Source organism: Ostrinia nubilalis, chromosome 14 (assembly GCF_963855985.1).
Source record: "Ostrinia nubilalis chromosome 14, ilOstNubi1.1, whole genome shotgun sequence".
Classification (NCBI taxonomy): Eukaryota; Metazoa; Arthropoda; class Insecta; order Lepidoptera; family Crambidae; genus Ostrinia; species Ostrinia nubilalis.
Genome location: NC_087101.1, coordinates 14558871 through 14580961, shown reverse-complemented (window position 1 = coordinate 14580961; position 22091 = coordinate 14558871). Strand labels below are relative to the sequence as shown.

The following is a 22091-nucleotide window of genomic DNA, read 5'->3' as shown; positions in this document are numbered from 1 at the left end:
CAAATAATAGTCGTCAGTCAGCTGTCAAGCTGTCATACATACGTCGTACAAAAGACCGGTTTTTAGTTTTTAGTTCAACCAGAAAAGTGACATTTATATTTAAAGCAAAGAAGTGAGGTAAAAAACGTAAAGTACAAAGCCGTTACAAAAATTAGTCTAATCAAAATTGAATATTAATATGAGGGTAAAAATCGTACATAAAAACAAACAACAGCGAAGTATGTGGACAATGAACCAAAAAAAAAAAAACACATGCAAGCAAACCTAGGCATGGGACATTATGATTTGACATGGATTATTTCCTACGTTTGGTCCTGGCGTTGGCTGCATCCCGGGCCTGCGTCGCGCCGGCGAGCACCCCTGTGCTCGGGGCCTGGGGGGCTGTAGATGCGGACGCCGGAATAACCCTGTCCAACTCCCCCAGCGTCGTGATGCGGTGCTGTGCGCCATCCGCTGCCACGATGACAATGGTGCCGCTCCGGGTCCAACACTTTGAGATACCGACACGCTTCCGGGCCTCCATGAATGTATCGTGTCGCGACTTGGTCAGGAACTCTGAGATTGTGATCCCGGTGCCCTTCAGAGCTGTCTTGGCAAACCATACCCTGTCCCTGTCGGCCACATCCCGAAATCTGACCAGGATGGGCCTGGTCTTGTTCTTGGACATCTTGCCCATGCGACGACAGCCACTCATGGCGTTGTTAGGTAGCGTAAGATGTAAGCGCTCACCGACAAGTTTTGCCACCAATGCTGAAGGCTCCTCACCCTGCACCTCAGGAACCCCATGCAGCAACAAAATCTTGCGCCGACCACACATCTCCAATCTATCACACTCCCGCTGGATGAGGTCGGTCTGTTGCTGCAGATTGGATAGTGAAGCCAGAGTGAATTTCTTGAACGCCGTAAACTCCGCTGCCAGGGCTGCCACCGTGGTTGATGGAGTAGCCTGCTGTAGGCTCTTCTGGAAGTCTGCCATCTGAGTTACAAATGAAGTTTGCATGTCGACAATAGCCTGTTGCAGTGACTCCATAGTTACAGTGTTGTTAGTGGTCTTGTGTACTCAGGAACTGAAGGATTTATCAACGTGGATTTGCTGGTAGGTATATTCGGTTGTATCAACACATATAGACTGTATTTACTTTATAAATAAAATAAATATTAATTAATTTGAACAGAGCCAAAAATTTACGTCTTTTCGGTTTCGCGCCTACCCGCCTATATATTTTTACGGACTGAAAATAATAAGCCAAGTTATCACACTGAATATTGTTTCTCCCAAGTCTGAAAATCACAGCGCAACTCACTTTGTCCATAAAAACTCCAGAAGGTAGTAAAACACTGGAATCTGGTAGTAAAACTAAAGTGTCAACCGAATACAAAGTTGCCAATGTCTCAGTTCAACTTGCTGGCCCAGTTAAATGTTAAAGGTTTACAATAAAGTTAGTTAAAAGAAGGACCACAGATAAACGGGACTATTCCCACCTCTCGTTCCCATCGCTGTAACTCCTGTGTAGCCAGGATCTACAGCTTAACCGCAAATAAAAACCCAACCAGTGAAAGTCAAGTTTGTCCCGGAAGAAAGTTAAACTGTCATTGAACCCATCATAAAATACTCGTAGTGTTTAAAACAACAATACTAGGTACTTAGCTTAAAATATAGCTAACCTTATTAAATTTTTTGCTTTCAAAGCTAGACAAGCCCAAGGCGCATGACTTCAAAGAACCTTTACCAACTTGTAAAGGCTATTAAGGATGATTCTTACTGATGATAACTTTTATTCCTTATTCATTTTTTTAAACTTTGAGTTGTTAAGTAAGATAACCTACTGCATACTTACTCTATTGTTCAAATTTGCGTCTTCAACACTTCGAATTAGAGTGCAAATAAGTTCATTAAAGGCAGTCGGTGCGGTGTAGGTATTATTAACAATGCGCTTCTGAAGATAATTTCGTTTTGAATTTGTATAAAATTAACATAAAAGACAACCGTGACCAACATACTCTTATAAATGTAAATTGAGTTAATAAGATGCCATATAAAGGGTACCTACATGATGTGTGTTATCTGCAATTATGTACCTACATGATAATGTAGATAAGTTAATTTCAACTGCAAATTAAACTTTCAATTGGAAAGGTTTGAAAATCACGTTAATATACAAATCCTACTAATATTATAAATGCGAAAGTTTGTATGGATGTCTGGTTGTTTGTTACTCTTTCATGCAAAAACGACTGAACGGATCTTGATAAAACTCTACAGTATTATTGTTTATAAGCCAGAATATAGGCTATAATTTATGACGATCTGTGACAAACTAAATTTCACGCGGGTGAAGCCGCGGGCAAAAGCTAGTATGAACATAATAAATAACCTACGTAATTAATCAAATACGTCACTCTATCTCGACTATATCGACTCTTTATCATATCATAAGAATCTGTATCTTTTCAATAATATCACACGGTAAGTGTTCCTATCGTTATTTTATCCACAGAAAAACCCTGATGAAAACCCTATCACAAAAACTATACTGCAGCCAACAAAGAGTTTCATGTGAATTGTGCTCAGGAATATTCAATTTTCAGGCGAAAAATACAATGCAACACTGTACTAAATACAAGTCAGAAAAATTCTAAAATATTTTCAGTAAAACTGTAAAATTTTCAGTTTGTTACTCTTCGTTTTAATAATAACCAGTGCAGCTGGAAATATTGACTGAAAAATATCAGTATTTTTGTCACAGAGCGACAACCAACACTAATCCATGGCTCGAGGGTAGTTAATGATGTACAGTTTTACAAATAAAACTAACTAGAATCACTGTTAGCTACGTCAAAGCAAAGCAAAGCAAAGCCGAGTTTATGTAATAGAAATTATACCCAAAAACTTAGGACTTGTTCAAAACTTATTGCACAGCACTGCCGCAAGGCACACTGGCAGGGTCGCCATGTAATGTAGCGACCGGGAGTTGACAATAAAAGAAGTTATTGGTACGATACGAGTATAATTATTGTATCAATTTACACGGCAACACAATAATGTATGTTAGTGTGAGGCCACTCTACATTATTACAGCCTTATTATTACAAAAAATTTAAACGTGCGTTGAATACCAGTTTAAAATGTGTTAGGTAGGTAGTAAAAACTTGGTTAAAATGAATTGAAAGACTCGTAGTTTCTTTTGTTATCGAAAACTGAAACTTTGGTTAAGATTCAAACTCCTGACAACTTTGACGGCGCTATTACTCAGTTGGCAAAGACAAACCACCGACTTTTAATTAACTATTGTAGTTGGTCTGTAACTATTGTACTGTGTTAATGTAAGACTATAGTCTGAAATCAGAATTTTGGCGTCTTGCTTGACAGAGTTGACTCTATATTGTTTTTTCATGTCGCTAATCTTCAGTTACTCCGTGATCATGGCGCTTAAAACAGTGCTGAAATATCGGAGGCTAATTAAGGTACATGGCAGCAATCCATATAATAGTTATTATTCTACAGTTGACTCTGGTTATAATGGTGATGCGGAGATAGGTGGTTTTTAATGGTTTTCAAGGTGTCACTCTGGCTACAAAGGAGTTGCAGCGGTGGGAATAGTCCTGTTTCTCTATAAGCCCCACACTAAAACTCCGCATAACTGACAGAGTAGCACTAGTGAATAGAAAACCCCAAAGTGGAACGATAAAGCGTCCAGCGAAATGCATTCCACATTTCGACGGATACTGTTCCAAGGATTTAGTTTTCTTCGCATTTACGTATGTTCTCAACCGAAAGTTTGCGGGGATTTGCGAATTGAAGCGCGATTGGGTAGTTGGATTTCATAGCAGCTATGGAACATTCAAAACTTCAGTTGGACGGTATATGTAGGTATTATTATTATGATGGAAATATTTTGATATTCAGGAAAGAAGATTTAATCCGTACTAATATTATAAATAGAATAGAATAGAATAATTGTTTATTTGCATAAAACATGGTATACAGTTGTTACAGCTATAAAATAAGTCCACATGCTTTGCTACATGCAGAAGCATGCAAGTTTGAATATTAATACATAAATGCGAAAGTTTTTAAAGTATTACTTTGCAGAAGAATGGCACCAGCTGAAAACCAGCGCTGCACGGACCTAGTGCCGTACAGCTTACGCTGAGCCGGATGCCATTGTCACCTTGTTTTTAATATTTAATCTGTGTTATAAGTAACTATGTTTTTTTTAGTTTTAGTGACAATAAAAGTTTATTTATTTATTTAAATCAAGTCCTACGACTATACTATACCTACCTACTTAGTTCTGAATCCGTTCTTTTCCAAACGAAAGGTGAATCTAACTTTATTGGTCATTTTGTCACTCAAATATGGTTTTTAAAGCACTTTATGTGTCTGGCACGTTTACTCATATAGCTAAAAGTTACCTTGGAAGTTATTTCACGTCCGTCTGTCTATCCCTGGAAGTTCCAGAACAGCTCTTCGTTTCAATTAGAACGACGTTGCGTTATGGCTCGCTTACGTTACTGCGGTCATGAAAATGAAAAGCATAGAAAGTAAACGCTCTGAAAATTAAATGTTCCTGAAGTACCTATTGCTTTGTTATGGGTATTATAACAAAAAAATAACGCCTTCTAGGTACAGTGGTAAGAGTGCCACTCAGTCAGAATGAATGATGAACTATAAGAGCTATACTGTTGAAACTTGGTAAGTAGATGTATTCTGTGAACCGCATTAAGATTTTGATGCAAAAATAAAAAAAAAAATATTGGGGGCTCCCCATACTTAGAACTGAAACTCAAAAAATTTTTTTTCACCAAACACATACGTGTGGGGTATCTATGGATAGGTCTTCAAAAATGATACCGAGGTTTCTAAAATTTTTTTTTTCTGAACCGAATAGTTTGCGTGACAGACGCTTCCAAAGTGGAAAAAAGTTGGTCCCCCCCCCCCCCTCTAACTTCTAAAATAAGAAAATGAAAAATCTAAAAAAAACATATGATGTACATTACTATAAAAACTACCAACGAAAATTGTTTTGAACGAGATCTAGAAAGCAGTTTTTTTTTAATACCTCGTAAATCGTAAATCGCTTATTACCGCGTAATCTTTCATACAAATAACTTAAATTAAAAAATAATAATTTTAATTTCATAAATCAATGGTACGTATGGAACCCTTTGTGCGTGAGTCCGACATGCACTTGGCCGGTTTTTTTTTATTTCAATTCAATTAATGAAATTCAAGGATGGTTAATTCCATTACAATTGATATTACATTTGTGGGTTAAATCTATCCTTTTTTCGTTTCAGAAGTTAAAAGTTCTCTACAATATCAAAATGATCCTTGGAAGCCATTTCTGTAATAACAGCGTTTCTGTTTATTATTATTGTTTGTGTACTGTTCAGTGGAAATAGTGTATGTTTATGACGAACTTTTATGAAGTCCAGTTAGGTACCAACAACAAGGTCATTATTGGTTAATTAATGTTTTTAAGTTTAACTAGATGACTTTTACTTTTAAATGGGCATTTGGTACGCAAAACTGACGGCCGATGGGGCAGCAAGGTTCTGGAGTGGAGGCCACGTACCGGAAAACGCAGCGTAGGACTTCCACCCACAAGGTGGACCGTTGACCTCATAAAGGCAGCGGGAAGGCGCTGGATGCAAGCCGCCACCAAACGGCCATTGTGGAAATCATTGGGAGAGGCCTATGTTCAGCAGTCAAGTGGACGTCCTATAGTTGAAATGATGATGAGATGACTTTTACCTAGTATAAAATTCATCACAGAACAAATACTGACTTTCACCATCTAACTTTAACAAACGTCAAAAGTCTGTCAAAAGTTCCATAGAAAAAACACCGGTTAAGGTTATAGTCACGGTTAAAATAAGGAGGTGCAACTCAGCCTAAGCAATGTCAGCAATAATTTAAACTTATATTAGTTTTTTGACTTGGGCTTGGCCCAATTTTCACAACCAACTTTTTACTCCAACAATCCCCACTTTCAATTGAAATGCAAATACTCCAACTACAACCCTAACCAGGCAACCTAATATTCCAATATGGCGATTGGAGTTATTAGCAAGGCAGGTGCAACAGAGTTTCCATTAACGGCCGAAGTTTCGGCCGGCCCTGCAAGTTCGGCCGCGACGCGGACGCCGAGTTACGGCCGAAGTTGCGAAGATACGGTCCTATGCGTACCTATTATAGTTTCAAATAGTGATGTCGTTCGACTTCATTCAATTATTAACTTTTATTGTGGGCCAGCAAATAAGACATTTCAAGCACTTCATCTTCTTTTTCATAAACTATGGCCTGAACAATTAAATTTTTTCGTATTTTTCAGCCAGTGGAGATTAAAAAAAAAACAGATTTCTATTCAAATTATGTGGATTTCAGCCACTATCCCCAATGTGTATGACAATTTAAAAAACTATTAACAAGAAACCAAAAATTTATTATACTTTTTGGTATTTTTAACAATATAAATATAATCAGAACATTTTTAATAGGAATTACGGTTAGATTCTGATGTAAGTATTATCCGATTTTACATCGATAAGCAACTGAAATCTATCGATAGCTTTTCATCACTACACCTCGGTTAGCCATTTCGCGGTCTCGGGAGACGTAAATTGAATTAAGTGTTAAGATCTGGGAATTGTTAGTATTGAAGACCTGAGAGTTGTTAGTCTGTTTCTGTTCAAGATTTCGATCTCAGTTTGGAATTTTCGAGAGGTTTGGTATTTCACTTCGAATACTGAAACTTCACAACACTATTATTTGTAATAGAAAGTTATTGCATATTTATGACATATTTAGAACATGCATACGGTAACGGTACGGTAAGAGAGTTGCTTGTTTTACCGTCGATAAAGCTTCCTTCCTAAAGAAATGCTTTAAGAGCAAGAGAAAAATATTATGAGTGGTCTATAGAGTCACCCTGTATAAATAGTGAGCACACAAACAATTGGATTCGATTTAGCAGAGAGATTGTTATCAAGAGTGTTAGCTACAGAAATGAAAAGCTTTTAGCTTTAAACAAAACTGTTTTCTAGATCACGTAAACTGAAGCAAGTAAAACTATAGTATTGAAAAAGTATGTAGAAAAACAAGATGGGTAACAGGTTGCTAGGCTTCAGTCCATTCATAGCCTAGTACCAGTATTACTAGATCTGTCGCTAACAGAGAGAAAATCACAAACAACAAAAAACTTCGCTAAGCTTAGCTTAAAATAAAATATCCAAAACAATATCACAATAACTTTACAAACCAATTGAAACCGAGCTTTTCCTTCCACCCCTTTGGTACGTACCTGCAACAATTGACAATGCAATTAATTTAAAATTTAAAACAAAGGCCAAAAAGAAGCCATAATTTTCGCTCCCGTTTTTAAAGGGACAAAGGCAGCCGACTTGTAAATGAGTAAAAATTAATTAGTTCCCCTGAAAGGTTTGAAGGGAAAATTGTTAAGGGAAAAGCTGAAGGTAACGAAGAAAGATAAACGAAGACCTGATGCTTTGTGCATTCAAATGTAACTGGGTTATAATAAAACAAACAATGATAAATAAGTTATATCACAAAAGCATATAAAGTACAAATATGTCGCCTCAACGCAATATTAACGTATGTAATGTATTTTCCTCAGATAGCAGATTTCAGATAGATAGGTATTGTAGAAACATTTATTGCGTTTCATTTGATAATTAAATACAATCGATAAAAAAAAATTGCGGCACTTATTTCAAACTAGGCAAGACTTTATAGGTGCTATGGGGAACTAGACTACGGATATTAGAAACAGAATAATCTTTAATTTTTTTCAATCTTTCCACAATTATGCTTTAAACTACATTTTACTTAGATTATACTCAAATACCAAATCCAGGAACTCTGATCCGGTAATCGAATCACCAAGCCTTTCATCATTCATCAACATTCTACAAAGCACATGCCTCGATATCCCATCTATCTAGTTTCACACAATTAAAAGTAGTACACACGAGTAAGTGGTATCCAATATTTCTCTGCTAAAGTCTCATTAAAACTCAGCCCGACCTGAGGCATAGATCCCGGGGGAGGTTTCGACCACAGCCAAAGTTGTAACAGTAAACACATCAAGTTGTATTATAAACTAGCTTTCCGCCCGCGGCTTCGCCCGCGTGGAATTTTGTCTGTCACAGAAAAACAATATCGCGCGCGTATTTGCTCACCGTTTAGACCTACCCTGGACTACGATAAACATTTTAAAACCAAAATCAGCTTAATCGGCCCAGCCGTTCTCGAGTTTTAATCAGACTAACGAAAATCAATTCATTTTTATTTATATAGATAGATAAAGCATTTTCTTTCACATAAAAATACCATTAATGGAAGACTATTTCAGAAACTATCAGCACCCTGAACACGATTTATTCGTGTATCGCTGGCGGTAAGAGATTGCTTGATTTTGTTTAAAAAAAGGACAGCACGCTACTGTCGTCCAAATAATACAATTACGACAGTTATTCGTGAAGAGTACTGAATTAGGTAGTTTCATGATGTAAAATGTTTACCTAAATCTACCATTTATCACATAATAACCACAAATACCTGGCTAACACCTGACAGCAGACCGAACATCTATATAAAATTTTATTAGAATTTAAAACGTGTGAAAATCTGTTTCCCTGTCAATTACAAAACAAAGGGGATTTTCCAGGAAACTACTAAATCTAGGACAACAGTCAACAAGTTGGTTGTCTGTTCTATTTGGACTGCCTTTTTGCTGCGGTAATCGGCTCGCAACCGCTCCGAACAGATCTCTCATTACGCTGTGCTGTGAAAATTATACATTGACTTTAATAATGTAGTCGCTTCCAACCTTAGTCTGCATCTGTGTTTACGTAAAGCTCTATTTTGAGAGCTTAGGTACTGATACTTAGGTACAGACAGGCTACACATTTTTGTTGCAAAAGTGCCCTTATTTATTGCCACATAAGATCCTACAGTGGTATAAATACTTTATGATACGTTCGTGTTGATAAGCCCGCGCGACAGATAGATTGCGTCTGTTATTAGGACGTCGATTGACTTTCTCGTTTCCCCGAACAAATAAGGACACAATTTGTATCATACTTTTCCGCATCAATGTTGTTGAATATAATCTTGAAAGAATATTTTTCAAAATTTTTTTCTAAAGGCGATTCCCGATTAATAATAATTACGAATATGTTTAATATTTACAATAAAAAACTATTTAAATATGTTTATATGCGTAGTCTAGTACTTACTCAAAATAATAAGTAAGTAATAAAATAAATAATAAAAACACAAAAAGTAAGTAAAATGTCCAAGGATATACAAAGGATGTAACTATAACAGTCACCCTCAAAGTTTAAACAACCGTCAAGGAAATTCAAAACAATATGGCTCTTGGTTGACTCAACCATGTCACATCTACATTAACGCAGGTTTTGTGTTGATTAATCATTCTTAATTAGGAGCTTAAGTATTTAATTTAATTTTCCGAATTCGCACGCGAATGCTCGTTGCTCTGTTCCATTTCACCGCCATATTGTGTGGACAGGTTAACGTCATCTCATGTCGATTCCGTGACGATGATCGATGGTGTCTAATGTACCAATATATGGGTTATTACAGACTTTGTTTTGGACCTTTGATGGCGCCGGGTAATGATGATTGGTGGTAAATTGGCTCCAATATTGGCTGTTATGGCAAACGTGGATCCAATATTGGTTTTGTTGATATAAAATGTGATGTAATGACTTTTTGGCGTGGTGGTTTCTCTGGTTAGAATAGAAATGAATTATCATCAGTTACAAAACAAGGAATGATATTAAGAAAATCTTAATAGATAACTATTCTACAACAATAGTAAACCCTTTAATTATCAAAATTAAACATTAAAATAAGTCAGCAGAATCACTTTATTTCACGGTTCCCATAAACTGGGCGTTGTAAAACGTTTATCCAAGCAACTTTTGGTCGTAATTATTCCATACTATCATTTAGCCGCTGCTTTACTCGCTTAGACATAGATTTTCTACTTAATATTATAAATGCGAAAGTTTGTGTGGATGTCTGGATGTTTGTTATTTTTTTACGCAAAAACTACTGAACGGATTTTGATGAAACTTTACGGCATTATTGTTTATAACCCAGAATAACCTAAGGGCTATAATTTATGACGATCTGTGACAAACTAAATTTCACGCGGGTGAAGCCACGGGCAAAAGCTAGTATTACATAATATGTTTGGAATGCTTTAAAAATTAAAAAAGTAACTGAAGAAAATATGATTTCAGGACATAACAACTCTCTGATAAAGCATATTTTATGCCTCGCCAATAGAAGCGCCTGTCCATCTCGAACAGCATGTCCATCTGTCTATCCAGCCAGCACCAACTACTACTCGAGATCATCGGTCCATTGATCTGAATGCGTCCTATACTACGTTACGTTTGCTGAAACATCTTGCCAGAATAAGCGTATTTAAAATTACCTTGCATTGTCAAAACAAAGCGTACTTCGAATGACTGATGATAGGGTTACATTTCAAATAGAGTCTCAAGTAAATTTCGGATTAAAAAGACAAAATTACGTAACGTCGATGAAAATAATGTCGAAAATCTTCGGGACAGAGTTATTCATTCTCCGGTAGCTGACAATCATTTCGGCATCCGAAGAATGGCAGACAAAAGGCGGGTGACACCGGTTAATTTTCGATATCCCCGCTTGAAATTCGGCCAAGAACGAAATTAAACAGTCCAAATTTTAGTCACAGTTTGTATACAGCCCAAATTGGACAGCCATTGTAGTGAAAACTAAAGGAAAAGCTATCTTAACCACAGAATACCAGTTACAATAGTAATTCTATGTTGAAGTTTTTATATTAGCGAAGAATTTGTGAATTAAAAATATAAGCTTTATGTACTACTAAGAGAGACTTAGGTTGGACATTTTAAATTCTTATAAGGTTTCATACGTGACTATATAAAGTGCTAAATAAAAATGAGTTTCCCAGTAGGTAAGTTTGAAAAATATATTTTAACAAAGAAAATTGTTTGCTTTTCCCGCGCTGTGTTCTTTGAAATTAAAAACAAACTCGATTACTTTAAAACGCCAAAATAAAAAGTTTTGTTTACGGTCTCTAGCTGTTTTTGTTTCGTTGGCGCCGACTTTATCCCGCAGGACACCGCTTTCGTAAACAAACGAAAATTTCTATATTTATGTAGTTGGGTCACTTTCAGAGGTTCTGTATTCGATTCTCGGATCATGAAATCACGGTCTTTCATAAAATATTTTTTGTTAGGATGTTGCAAGATTAAGTTTTAAGCTGATTCACGTGATTTCCACAATGGCCGGTTGGTGGCAGCGTGCATTTAAACTGATTGCCTGAAAAGTAATCAGCACGTGCTTCTAAGGATACTTAAGTTACATGACACCATAAGCCGTTGATCCTATAGAGTCCTGTCAGATACCAATTAAGTTACATGACACCATAAGCCGTTGATCCTATAGAGTCCTGTCAGATACCAAATTCAGACTTATCAAACATCGATTTTCAATTTTTCTAAATCTAGAACACATGGCTTTTTCCAAATACAAATACTATGTTTATGAGATATCAAAAAGATTTAGTTTAAAATATCTTAAACTCAAATGACAAAGTATTTACATTTTCAAGGCTCAATTAAGACGTCCCTCACTCTAATCTGCTTCCCTCAACATCCTATAAGTCCTTGCTATCTCCAAGGGCCAAGGCTGAGCCGTCACAGTTATGACGGCCACAATCCAGTTTGCATAGATATCAGCAATTGTGCACTGACTTGCCCAATTTGATACAGCATTTACATGAAAGGGAAGCAAGTCTTCTCTTAAAATTATTCCTGAAGTAGATATTATTTATTACCGCAATATGGGTAAATAGAAAATATTTATTAAGCTGTCCATGAAACTACGTTACCAAATAGTAATTAAAGTGATTTTACATAAACTTTTAGTGATTTCAAAAGATAATATCTGCCTGTCTATCTTCATATTGAAATGGATCTCCCAAGTCGACCCTAAATCATCAACTGCAGCTGATATAATAATCAAAATCAATATCAAAATCAAAAATATTTATTCAGTTTAGACCTCAAGTGGCACTTATGGGGCACTTTACATGTCTCCTTATCTTTTGGGCCCTACCAGCGCTTCGAGACAAACATATGGCAAGCGCTGAGAAGAAACGCCGGAACAAACTCAGTCACCACTAATTGCCAGGAATTATCTAACGGTAAGAATAACCAAATTCAAGTACATCAAATATGTGCAGACTGAACTGAATATTACACAGGTAAGAATTTATTCGTTCGTTCGTTTCAGCCAAATGACGTCCACTGCTGGGCAAAGGATTTCCATAACAACCGGTCCTGCGCTGCCCGCATCCAGGCTCATCCCGCGACCTTTACCAGATCGTCGGTCCACCTAGTAGGAGGCCTGCCCACGCTACGTCTTCCGGCCCGTGTTCGCCACTCGATAACTTTTCCTCAAGAAATTATTACACATAGGTACCTAAGTTCTTTACAGTACTAAAACTAAAAATACTATGTCTTGAGACTTGAGAGACTCAAAGGATTATTAATCAAACTAGTTTTCAATTTAACCCGAAGTCTTCGCAAACGAAGTTGCGGTCTGAACTAGTTTTCCAATAAAACAATTACACTAGAGTTGCCGAAGGAGTATTACAGGGTCTTATGTGCGTCCTGGGGTTCGCGGGGTTAGCGGGGTTAGCGGGGTCGTAAAGAGATTACAGTGTTTGAGATCGAGACGCAAATCTTTAGTGATACGCACTAACACGGAACTTAGTTAAGTTTGGGATTAGCTGGGTTTGTTCTAATATGTGTTAGATAACAGTTCGAGTTGTGATGGTTAGTAATCAGAGGTTAGGGTTTCGATTCCCAATAAGGACAAATAAATTCAAAAGTTTCAAAAGTTTTCTAGTATGGCTAAGACCGATTTTTAGTTGGCCGATAGTTGGGCCCGATTTTAATTTGTATGAAGAATCGGCCAAATCTAACCTGTGTAATGAGCGCACTTCCATACATACCCATACTGATCAACTGCCCGACTAAACTATCGGCCGACGAAAAATCGATGTTCTACTTCAATCAAAAATTTATCCATGTTTTTGAGATCCCGAGTTGCCAATATATTTCAATACCCTTCAAGTTGTCTGAAAGTGCTCCCTTTCCAGCCGTTTCAACTTTTGTAAAACTTAATTGTCAGTTTTTGTTAGGTTTGCTATAAAAAAATACCTTATCTATCTACTTCCGACTACGGTATGAGTTTCATAACTTGGACATTACACGGTGATTTGTGGTGATACCATCTCAGTATTAACAAATCACTAGCTGGTGATGATGAACCTTATTATAAACTCTATGGTCATGTACTCAGGCTCTATTTTCCTGTGTATCTGCTCTAGTTTTCCGGGTTATCTTATATTTACCTTTTGATAGCAATTATGTCAGGTTTTCGGAGCTAATTAAAATAGCTCGCTACAGCGTAAACTCGGCTTGGTTCTTGGAGCGAAATTTAAACGACAAAATTAACTGAATATTTCAATTAAAACGTGTCGAATTTTGTCGTTATTAGAATGCTTTTAAAAATTTAATATTAAATGTTTTGAGAAATTCTCGAGATATTATGTTTCTTTAGATTATTTTTAATAAGGTATAAGACTGAGTTGCCTCAACTTAATTTAACAGTGACTATAACCATAACCGGTGTTTTTTATGTAGTTAAATTTGATGTTTGTTAAAGTTAAGTTTGATGCACCCAGCCTAAGTATGTTAAAATTAGGTTTTCTTTATATTTAAAGACATAATAAGAATATGAAAATCTAGATTTAAAAATTTAAATGAAAATACTTTCCAAGGTAGGTAAGTAAATTACTTTTTTGCCCTAGGACACATAAATATTATTTCCATAAACTATTATTAGGTACGAGTATCTACTAGACCAACGTTCAAGTCGAGCAAAATCCGCCGATTTTAACTGAGTGTACTCCGAACCCGTCTAAGTTTTTGCCAATCTGTCCCCATATATCGTATAGCAAACTAAGATCGTGATCCCAGAATCCATAGCAACCGAAGCGTAATCCCTATCTTTATCCCGCTAAATCTCACAGAGCTGTCAAATCTCCCGACTTCATTTTCGCTCCGTCTTGCACATCTCCCAAGCGGATGATAAAAATCTTCAATCTGCAATGCTACGTCACGTCTCAGATCTGAAATAGGTAATACTGAAATAGAATTCAGTATTTGTTGACGTGGGTTTGTTGAAAACTTGAAATAGGATCATCTTATACATTTTTTTAGAATTAATGTAGCTACGTACCTAGTACTCTCTGACGTAGCAGATCTAAAATTATTCAGACTTGGACTGATAGAACTGACCTCCATCAGGATTCAAAATAGCTGACGTTACGGCAGTTTAGCAGTTGTCGCTAAAAATATTGTTTTATTATTATTTTAATTATCGGTTTTAAAAGTTTGTAAAATTGCTAACGCCCGTATTCACAAATGATACTTGCTTAAGTGAAGCAGCAAATCGAACGCACAGCGTTGAATAGAGCTCTGTGATTGGTTCGTGTGTCACCCTGTGCGTCCAGACGCACTGTGAGACCTCATAGTAATGTTTGTGAACAGGCCTTTTTCCTGTGATGCCAATTTTAGCACGCGTCCAACACAAGTAAACATCTTACCACTGTTTTTAACTAACTGTTACATCCCTCTACGACAAAAAATTAAACATACATTTTCCCCTTTATAATAAACCTATGTTCCATCAAATAATTACACTCATGTTTTCGTCTAATCCCGACTCAAAGTAGCTGTAATTTCCTCCACCTAACATGTACTAAAAAAAACCCTTACACTCACGTATTTTCGTCTAATCCCAACGCAAAGCTGTACTTTCCCCTATCGTAGACAGCAGCATATCAAGCTAAACTCCGAGGTCTCTTATGTCCTTGCAATAGACGTTATTTTGCAACAAAAATAAACAGTCTGATTTGCCTGTCGCCTGTACATGCACTAAAAATCCTTTTGAAGTGCGAAAGCGGTAAATCTGGGCAACCGCGTAATTCCGACGCGATATTAAAACATATTGCTGCGCGCGCGACGCTCTTCCTTTGAATTAATTTTATGGCAACACAAATCATGCGGAGTCTGGGATTTTTGGGGGAAATTTGTATCTTTGTCAGAATTGGAGATTTCCATTTTAGCTTCATTCGTATGTCTGCGAGAAGCGGAAGTTTACTGAACTGAAAAGTTTGTAAATGCGAAAGTTTGTATGTTTGTTACTCTTTCACGCAAAAATCACTGAACGGATTTCGATGAAACTTTACAGTTACACATCAAAATAACATAATATACCTACGCTATAATTTAAATTATCTGTGATAAGTTAAATTTACGCGAGCGAAGCCGTGGGAAAAAGCTAGTCATTATTATTCATGAATACTTTTAATGACATTTCAGCGACATTCAAATGATCAGTCTCATTCTATTTAAATCTCATAGTTAATCCAGTACAGATTTGCTTTTCTGCATTTTAGAACACTTTTTCTCGATCAGTACGAGCTTAATCTTAAATTAAACAAAAGCCTGATGAAAACATCGAATCCTCGAAGGGTGCTCGCATCGAGAGCCCATCGAGTTCAATGGCGATTTGTCTTCCGCAGTCTTAACCACTTGACAGCCACAGTCTTTACCACTTGACAGCCAGTACCTGAGGATACAGATGAGCTAAACTCACCGGGCTATTTTTACCGACCCGCCGAGTGTTTGGAAAAGTGCTTCGCTTTGTAATCTCAAAACTTTATCCGTGTGAAAGATGGTGGGGTTCTTTAAAAGTTTATCTTTGTTTTTAGGGTCCCTTAGATCAATAGGTTTTAGAAAATACTTAAAACTATATTTAAACCTGTAACAGGCATAACAAGTTCAAATTCATTGTTTTTAGACTTCAAAACAAAGAAAAAAGTTCAAATATGGCAGGAACTATACAGGGTGTTAGGTAAATGGGTATATGAGCCGACACTAGCCCATGTTAACATGGGCATATAAATGGTATGGTGAAGTCAGAAATTTGATATCATCATTTCAATTTTTTATATTTTCATACAAAATAAATTTTATAAAATCCAATTTGTATGAAAATTAAAATAATTAAAATGAAGATATCAATTTTCTGACTTCACCATACCATTTATATGCCCATGTTAACATGGGCTAGTGTCGGCTCATATACCCATTTACCTAACACCCTGTATAGTTCTAATATTTATCTAGATGTGATTTAGTTTCGTGCTTTATTAGCATTTCCTACCTGGCAAATGATGTACATAATATTGATTGCAACCATCGATATCTATGACATTTTTGGTACATATACCTTGATTTTTTAGAATCCAGCAGAGATGTAAACAAACACTTTCATACACAATTACACCATAATCACTTACGTGTTCATAATATCATACACATTATTTAACAAGCCCATGAAACCAACTATATTTTTACGTTTATATAAGTTTGAAATCAATCTTTGAAACAAATTATTTTAGCAAAATACGTGGACGATGAAAATTTGTGAGACTTGTCAAATTGACTTGACGTTTAAAATCATGGTGTTATCTCCTTATTGTCTATGACTTGTCTCTGACACATCAGTGCTGTAACCTGTGAGTCATAGACAATAATCTGTAAATTTAATCGATATTATTTTAAGTATTCACTTATTCCGATTACTGATTAATTTTAAATAAAAAATATACGATAACTTCGACAATATTGGAGATAACGTAAAATTATTTTTCTACTTTTAGTGTATACTTTTTCGGAGTCAGTTTAATTTTTAGTCGGTTTTATTTAAACGAAATTATTTTACTTTTTTATGCAATTTTGCTTACGTATTGTTCCATTGCTTATTTTCCTATACTATAACGGTCTTATTCATAATCATTTTTCACATTTTATCAAATGCTTATTAGAGGTTTATAAAACGTTTGATAAAAATTGTTATTCATAATCGTCATTTAGCGCTAAAATCCTCTTATAACTGTGTGATAAGTTATCGAGAGCTCGGGCCTTGTTTAAAGCTCTAATAAACCTATTTTAACCTAACTTTTATAAATGTCATTTCATATGAATGTCACTTCGTTGGTTTATTTATTCAAAATATCCTTGCTGTGATCCTTGCTTGTGAAAATGAATGCTATAAATGCAATTGTGCATTTAGCCAATAATGCCGACCCAGCGCGACGTAGAAAGCTCTACCGCCAACGAAGCAACCCATTCGATTTGCGGGACCTAAATTTTAAAATAAAATATAGGTTCAATAAGGACACAGTGCGCACCATCATAGATTTGGTGGAAGATGATCTGGTTCAGAGCGCTAGAGGTGGTGGCACGTGTCCTGAACTGCAAGTTTTAGTGGCCATAAGATGTTGGGGACGTCGTGAGGTAAGCACAAAAAAGTGTTTTATTTTATCCCTTTGTCGTGGCTGCTATAATTATTTTCATACATTTTCAGGTACAAGATGATGCTGGTGACCTCCATGGCCTAAGTCAGCCGACAGTGAGCCGGATATGCGCCAGAGTCGCGCATGCAATCGCGAATAAGGCAAATTCCTTCATCAAAATGCCTATCACTATAGGAGAGCAGGAAAGAATTAGTGCCAAATTTAGAGCAATTAAAAATTTTCCTGGGGTGATAGGAGCCATAGATTGCACCCACATTAAAATTAAAAAAACCGGAGGTGACATGGCCCAGTACTATATTAATAGAAAAGGCTATTATTCCCTGAATGTTCAGGTAAAATATATTTTGATTTTATACAGTTTACAACAGAGAAAGATTTGTTTTAATAATGTCTATAATTTTTACTTTGTATGATCTAAATTTTAGCAACATTCAACACTATATTATTGGATGGATTACCTACAGGATACTGTTTTTTTTATTTTAGGTTGTCTGTGATGCTGACCTCAAAATAATGGATATAGTGGCTAGATGGCGAGGCAGTACACATGACAGTCGAATTTTTATGCAGAGCAATATAAAACAACGATTTGAGGATAGGCAGTTTAGAGGACGCCTTATTGGCGATTCGGGCTACCCTCTTCTGCCATATCTATTTACACCTATTTTAAGGCCTAGTCGTCCAGAAGAAGAAGCATACAATAATGCTCACATCTCAACTAGGAACACTGTTGAAAGGTGTTTTGGGGTGTGGAAGCAGCGGTTCCAATGCCTACTCCATGGCTTACCAGTAAGCCTCCAAAATGGAAAAGCTGTGATCATAGCATTGGCTGTATTACATAATATAGCCATTGATATGAATGACACATTGTTAGGTAAATGTTATCAATTTGACTGTACATAAGGAATACAAATCTTTATGACAAAATGTTGACAAATTCATAATATTTTTCAGAACAACATATGGAGCAGGTCCCTGTAACTCCGCAACTTTCGACGGAGAACAGTGTTCACGACAACCGACCTTCATTGTTGAGGCGTAGGTCGCAGTTGATACTACAAAATTTTATAAATCAACATTTTTGAATGGTACTAAAATACATTTTGATAAATTCCAACGATTTACTTTTATGTAATGTCATTTGAGTTCATGAAAATGTTGTATTTTAATTTTTCAGATACTGTTCCTGGCATCTTAATGAAAATAAAAAGAATATTTGATTGAAAAATACCTGTATTTCAATTTTCAGTCCAATTTGTTACTATCACAAAAACAAAACCTGTAGTTCTCTTTAAAAAAGCAATTATTCTGCAAAAATTCAAAACAAATTACTTTATATCACTAATTTAAGTACAATTAGTTTCAACAAACTTACTTATTAAAAATCACAGTTCAATTCTTTAAAACAAAGAAATTGCTTAAGTATAAACGTTTCTATTCGGAGGTTATCAACCTTCTACATTTAAAACAAAATAACCATAATTTACACTATTATTATAAAGGCGAATGTTTGTGACTAGGTATATGTGTATTTACTTTATATCACTAATTTAAGTACAATTATTAAACTTACTTACTAAAAATCACAGTTCAATTCTTATAAACAAATAAATTGCTAAAACAGATAGATTATATAGTCTCGAATAACATATAGGCTTCTTTTTATCCTGGAAAAATGCACAGATCCTGTAGGTTACAGAAATAGTAGTCTACGCAGGCGGAGTCGTGGGCAACAGCTAGTTAATAGTAATCTCAAACTCTTATTAAGTTATGACTAGTAAACATATTCATAGCCGTCTAAATATATTGCAGAAACACAATCAAAATGCGGATTGGAACTGCATAAAATACAAATTAAAAACAAACAGAAGTAAGGGAGGAACTAACTTATTATTTAGAATCTGTTAGTACTTGAAAAACTTTAACATCAAAAGACTTATTATTCTTTATTAATGTGAGTGTAATATTTAAGTTTTTCCTGTAATAATTGATGCTCAAGATCCAAGTTTCTCCCTTTCTTCCGTTCGTTTTCCATTTGAACTTCATGCAGTTCAATCCGGCATTTTGATTCTGTTTCTGCAATTTCGGAAATCCTAACTTTGCTTAAATCAATTAAGCCTTCTTTGTTTAACAGTTTCCTTTTTTTTTTGATTGCTGGTGCTTTAAAATTAGGTTTTGCTTTATTTTCTTTTGCCTCTACTTTTTTATTTTCTTTATCTTCCAATATGCCTCTAGTAGTACAAGCATGTGTATCTTCTATTTCTTCATCAAGTACCACCAATTCATATTGGATTTCTTCATTATTTATCAATTCCTGATCTTGCGTATTTTGAGTTGATTCCTCCTCTTGAATGTTAATTAATTCACTTTTATTTGAGTCCGAGTCAAATCTGTTAACATCGACTACAAATTCATTGGGCAACCAAGATGCTATATCATCAGCCCTATCGTCAGGCACTGATAATGGTGGACCACCGCCAGTTTTAATTTGAGCCTGCCTAGCAATGGTCTTGTCTTTCTTCGCACTGATTTTTATGAGGCTCCATTGCGATTTTAACTGGGTAATGGAGCGGTTCATACCAGCGCACATTGAATTAAACCTGAAAAAGAAATGACAGGATTTTGAATTACAGGTAAAGGCAAAATTTTATATTGAAGGCAGAAATCAAAAGATGTACCAACGTTGTTTGTAAATCAGCCCAAGCCGCAACCTTCCGTTTATTCGTGTTAGTGTCTGTATTTTTATTTTCGATTGCATTTACTCTTTCTTTCACCAACTCTTTCAGCAAATACTGAAAAGCAAACACTAGGCGTCAAACATAAATAAAACCATGCTACAAAAATTAGTAGGCACTTTATCAGGCTAAAAATAAGTACTACCTTATCTTCCTCCAACCAGTTTTCTGATCGTTGCCTTTTAGGCGGTCTGTTCTCCTTCGTCATGGACATAATTAGTATCCGATGTAACTAGCCGGGTCGTCGTAAGAGCTTATTGCAGAGTACAGGGTAAGAGGTACAGAATCCAGAACATACAATCCCAAGTTTTATAAAAGTTTGATAAAACTTGGGAGTTGATCGAAAAAACCGAAAACTTTATTAAATTTTCGTGCCAAATGTCAATGTCAGTAAGTAAAACGTCACAGCTGCCAATTTTTTGTTTTTTTTTTCTGCGATTTGTCTATGATTTTACATGGTCCATCAAGTTAAATCACCAAAAAAGCTGTTTTCGTTCATTCTTTTTGTATAGTCTGTGGAAAGAAAATATTAAACTCTGTTTTAGTTATCAAAGGTTTATAAACGATTATGAATAACGTTTTTTATCAGAGGTTTATAAGAGTGTTTTAAGCCTATCAAACGTTTTAGCTAATGTAGGTTTTAAACCTATATTAGCATTTTATTATGAATAAGACCGTAAGTAAATAAAATAAAAGAAAATAAAAATCTTCTTTCAATTGATAGCATCTTACGATGGTATGCAAGTACTACAATAATTTCACTTCGCGATTAACGAGAGGTTTTGTCGCATCACTAGTTCACAGACTAAAAATATTTTTATGTCAGTTGGCCATTTTTGATGACATTTCTGCTGATTTCTAAAAAATTAGACTGTAGGTACTTTGTTAGAACCTATCTCAAATAAATCTGCCCTCTACTTTTAAGGCGTTCGCGTCCACCAATTAAAACTAATTTCTTGATAGAGCTACTTCCAGCTGTGACGTAAACATTTGTAACAGTGAAACCTGGAAATTCTGTCTATTATGTGTCTCGCTATAGCAATTAGCAGTACAACATCCAAAAGTGTCAGCGAGGGCTGTCCAATTATACGTCGAACGGAGTTCCTTTGTTCCCCTGCTGTTGTGACTAGCTCTAGTGCAGGAGTGTAGTGCTCACATTGTTGTTTCTGGCTATGCACAAATGTTCAATGGCATGTTTTACAGCGGTGTAGCGTCAACGTGCAACGTTATGTTTTAAATACAAGGTCAGCGTGACAGGCCACAAGCAACCTCCAATTATCAAGGGATCTGGTATAAGCTCTATAGAAATCCACGCCATCTATGCGTAAGTATATTGTCTTAATTTTTAAGAATAGTCAGAAAGTACTCGTTTCATTTTTTGTGTATTTTTTTATGAAATAAGTATTCAAATAACGTGATATATTTGAAATAGAGCACTTTCAATGAAAAATATTTAGGTAGGACAGTTTCGCTAAAATAATGTTAATTTAAATCATTCACTAAAATACGAACTTTAAAGCAACAAAAGGAGAACAACCGTCTAATCAGTAACAAAATCATAAAAATTACAATGCATCAGTGATTAAAATTGTTTGCATTATTATGCCATAAAATTCAAGAAGCCTATCCCCAAGCCTACGCCGTGGGTGCAGTTGCACCTCCGCATACAATATTAAACGCGTGTAGAGTGTAGACTGGCGCAAGTTTCACACTACGCTGACTACGTGTGGAACTTAAAATTTCTAAAGCGCTACTCAATTTGCTCAAAAGCTCTATTTTCTTTCAGGTTCAATAATATGCGATGAGTTGTTAAATTGTTTGAGCGTTT

At 35.8% G+C, this 22091-nt stretch overlaps 2 protein-coding genes across 3 annotated transcripts in view; one reads left to right on the top strand and one right to left on the bottom strand.

Moving 5' to 3' along the window:
• Positions 1-22091, bottom strand: part of LOC135078361 (apoptosis-stimulating of p53 protein 2) — a 449764-nt gene that overhangs the window by 194280 nt on the left and 233393 nt on the right. The gene's annotated exons all lie outside the window — the stretch shown is intronic.
• LOC135077917 (putative nuclease HARBI1) lies at positions 16985-18719 on the top strand. Of its 2 annotated transcripts, XM_063972449.1 has the most exons (5): positions 16985-17508; positions 17579-17860; positions 18015-18402; positions 18483-18616; positions 18706-18719. In XM_063972449.1, exons 1-4 carry the CDS (start codon positions 17254-17256, stop codon positions 18611-18613), a joined length of 1056 nt encoding a protein of 351 aa, XP_063828519.1. In that variant the 5' UTR covers positions 16985-17253; the 3' UTR covers positions 18614-18616; positions 18706-18719. The 2 variants fall into 2 exon arrangements, with proteins under 2 accessions (XP_063828519.1, XP_063828518.1); XM_063972448.1 differs by lacking the exon at positions 18706-18719 and having other exon boundaries at positions 18483-18628.

What these genes read in the sequence shown, in the direction of transcription:
- LOC135077917 (XM_063972449.1), top strand. Translation starts at nt 17,254, where the DNA reads ATGAATGCTATAAATGCAATTGTGCATTTAGCCAATAATGCCGACCCA. An exon ending in ATTATTCCCTGAATGTTCAG is followed by an intron (nt 17,861 to 18,014) that starts GTAAAATATATT and finishes TTTTTATTTTAG; the next exon opens with GTTGTCTGTGATGCTGACCT. An exon ending in TATGAATGACACATTGTTAG is followed by an intron (nt 18,403 to 18,482) that starts GTAAATGTTATC and finishes AATATTTTTCAG; the next exon opens with AACAACATATGGAGCAGGTC.